General features: G+C 52.5%; 1 protein-coding gene across 1 annotated transcript; it reads right to left on the reverse strand.

The window, feature by feature from the left end:
* Positions 1–213: 213 nt before the first annotated feature.
* On the reverse strand, positions 214–1842 carry C922_05134 (hypothetical protein; the record flags this gene model as incomplete). The annotated part of the gene is made up of 3 exons (XM_008820706.1): positions 214–431; positions 478–616; positions 1024–1842. 3 exons carry the CDS (start codon positions 1840–1842, stop codon positions 214–216), a joined length of 1176 nt encoding a protein of 391 aa, XP_008818928.1.
* Between the last annotated feature and the right edge of the window lie 721 nt (positions 1843–2563).

The following is a 2563-nucleotide window of genomic DNA, read 5'->3' on the forward strand; positions in this document are numbered from 1 at the left end:
GGTGTTGTTACCTCTTGTGCCAACTTTCTATTCTTTCTGGCGTTCTCCACATGACAGTTGGGTTAGTCCTCTGTTGACCTCCTCCCTCGGGATGTTTGGTTCGTTCAATTCTAGTAGCCTCGCCCTTCCCTCTTCTAACTCGTCTGTGATGTCCCTTCGTCTCTTTGGGTCCCCCGTTGAGGGGGAACTTCCTTGGGATTGATCCTCCTTCTCTTACCTCCTTTGTTTCCTCTTTTGGTCGGGGGCTAATTTGTGATTCAGCCCTTCCCAGGCGTGGCTTAAGAGCGGCGCCGTATTTTTGCATCTCTGTGGTTGATTCTTCCCTGATATCATAAACCTCGGTAATACTCTCTGGAATTCTTTCTTATTGCTGCTCATATCTGATTCTAAACCTCCCACTGTTCCGGCTACTACCTGAATGAAATACTCTTCTCCAAATATACCAGGCAAAAGGAACGGCGGCTGCTATAACGGAACCTGCTCCTATGGCCTGAACTAGCAGCCTCCAGCCTGATGAGGAGCTTGAGGGCGGAAGTCTTGAAGATTGGTCCTCGTGCCTCTGGATTAATTCGCTCAACTCGTTCTCGGACACCACCTTGGACGCCAGTTTCCATTCCTGTGGAAGGAAAGAGGGAAATGTTGACTGACTCACTGGCTCTCTTCCTCTTTGTCGCGTTCCTCGTGGCTGACGGTGAAGGGATGAGTGGCGCCGTTGCTTGAGGCTTCCTTTCTCCTTCATATGGCTTGTAGGAGGAGTGGACTGCGTGTGCCTGGTCCTGAGCACCGGAGCCAGTGAACTGTTGATAGATTGTTACCGGTGGTCTTGGTTGCTATCAACCATTAACCAGATATATTCGTTGTGTCAGACTCCTCTCTTGCGAGTGCTTCGGCCTTTGGATTGATGCTCACCTCGCCTCCCGTTGGGGTATGCCCCCACAAACCCTCCCTGTTTCAAGGCCCCCCTCTCAATGACTCGGGCCTTCTTGCTTTTGCTCAGACCAGTATCCTTCGTGTTGTCCTTACCTCGGCCGCGGTCCATTGCTCATCGTTGTAATTTTCACAACCTGAAGAATCCTTAGTCCAATAACAGCTGGTGCTATAGGTCCTGGGTGGTCCTGGCTGCCGCAAGCTGCACTGTATGCTAGTTATTCCCCTTGGCCTGATATATAATGCGTTTCTCCACGTCCCGCCGTGTCCTGTTTCTTGAGGCATGGATTTCCTTCCCAGGATTATGCCCCCGGTGTTGGCTGGGAACCAAAAGTCCATGAGGCTCGTCGCCACTTCTTCCCCGCCCCACTCGCTGAAGGCTTCATAAACGGCTTGGCATAAATTCTTTTGCTTATACTCATACTCGTCTTTTCCCTTCCGTGCGTTGCCGAAGATTCCTAAGATTATTGAAACTATATCCATGCAAACCATTAAGCTCCTCTGTTCCGGTTTGTCTGGCCTTAATTCTGTCAATCCCTGATTAAGATACCAGAGTGCTTGTTTTGCCCTCCAGTCACATGACGACTTCGGCGCCGTCCTTCCCTGAATCCCTAATTCTTCTGATTTGCATCTAGACTGCCCCCATCGGCCTGCCCCTTCATCAACTTGCAGATTAGCGGCCCAAGTATCAACCGAGTTGCAGATGATCTTTGCCGCCTGTGCTATGTTTTTCAACATCACCGCATCTTTCCCTAGAATTCCGATCCAACGGTTCCCGTAATCATGGATTCCCTGGGGCTCGCCGCTTGAGGATAGGCCACAGACTGTCGCGTCCGCATCTTTCTCCGCTCCCTTGCACCAGCTCTTTCCCAGCTCTCCCTGTATATATTGCATATAGCCGCTGAAGCTTCCCATGCTGTTGGCCTGATTCTCTGCCTGTTGCTCCTATCCTCCTTTGGCTTTTCTTGATTGAGTCCAATCTGCACTCGAGCTTCTTGGGTTGGGGGGAGTTTTCCGCGTGGGGCTCCTCCTCTCTGATCTTAGGCCGGTGCTCTCCCCGCAGTTACTTACTCCTGACTAGTCTCCAGGGTGAGGGGGGGAATATGCACTCGATGCTTAATCACTCTGGGCTTGTTCTATGTTTCGGGATTCGGGTGTTGATTCATATTTTACGTCCCTAGCTGTACTCGTCCGTTCTTCCTTCCGTGGTCACTCACACGGACCCGCCTTGAGTCTCGTCAACCCTTTGGGGAACCCTCCCGCAGCCTCTTTCCCAGCGCCCTTCTGGCGGGCTTGGAGGCCTCGCTCGAGCCGTTCTTCTGGCTTCCTCCCCCCTGCTTGGTGGTTTTCTTCCCTGTTTTCTCCCCTTTTGTGTGTTGCTTCCGGTCCTTCATCTGGGGTGCTTGGCTCTCCCTTCTCCCTTCTCCTCTATGGCTCCTTTGTCCTCCTCCGTCTATGGAGTTGACGAGGGGGTGCCCCTGCCACCTATGCGGGGACCTGACGTTTCTGATCTGTTCCGCGTTGTCTCCTCTCCACTCCCCCGGTCTTTGGCCCCCCCATCGTCTGGAGCTTGGTGTTTCTTGATGGCTTCGGATCCTCCTCTACAGGTGGGTATCTACTCCCTTGGTTGCTGCTT

The sequence above is a fragment of the Plasmodium inui genome, assembly GCF_000524495.1.
Source record: "Plasmodium inui San Antonio 1 unplaced genomic scaffold supercont1.39, whole genome shotgun sequence".
Classification (NCBI taxonomy): Eukaryota; Apicomplexa; class Aconoidasida; order Haemosporida; family Plasmodiidae; genus Plasmodium; species Plasmodium inui.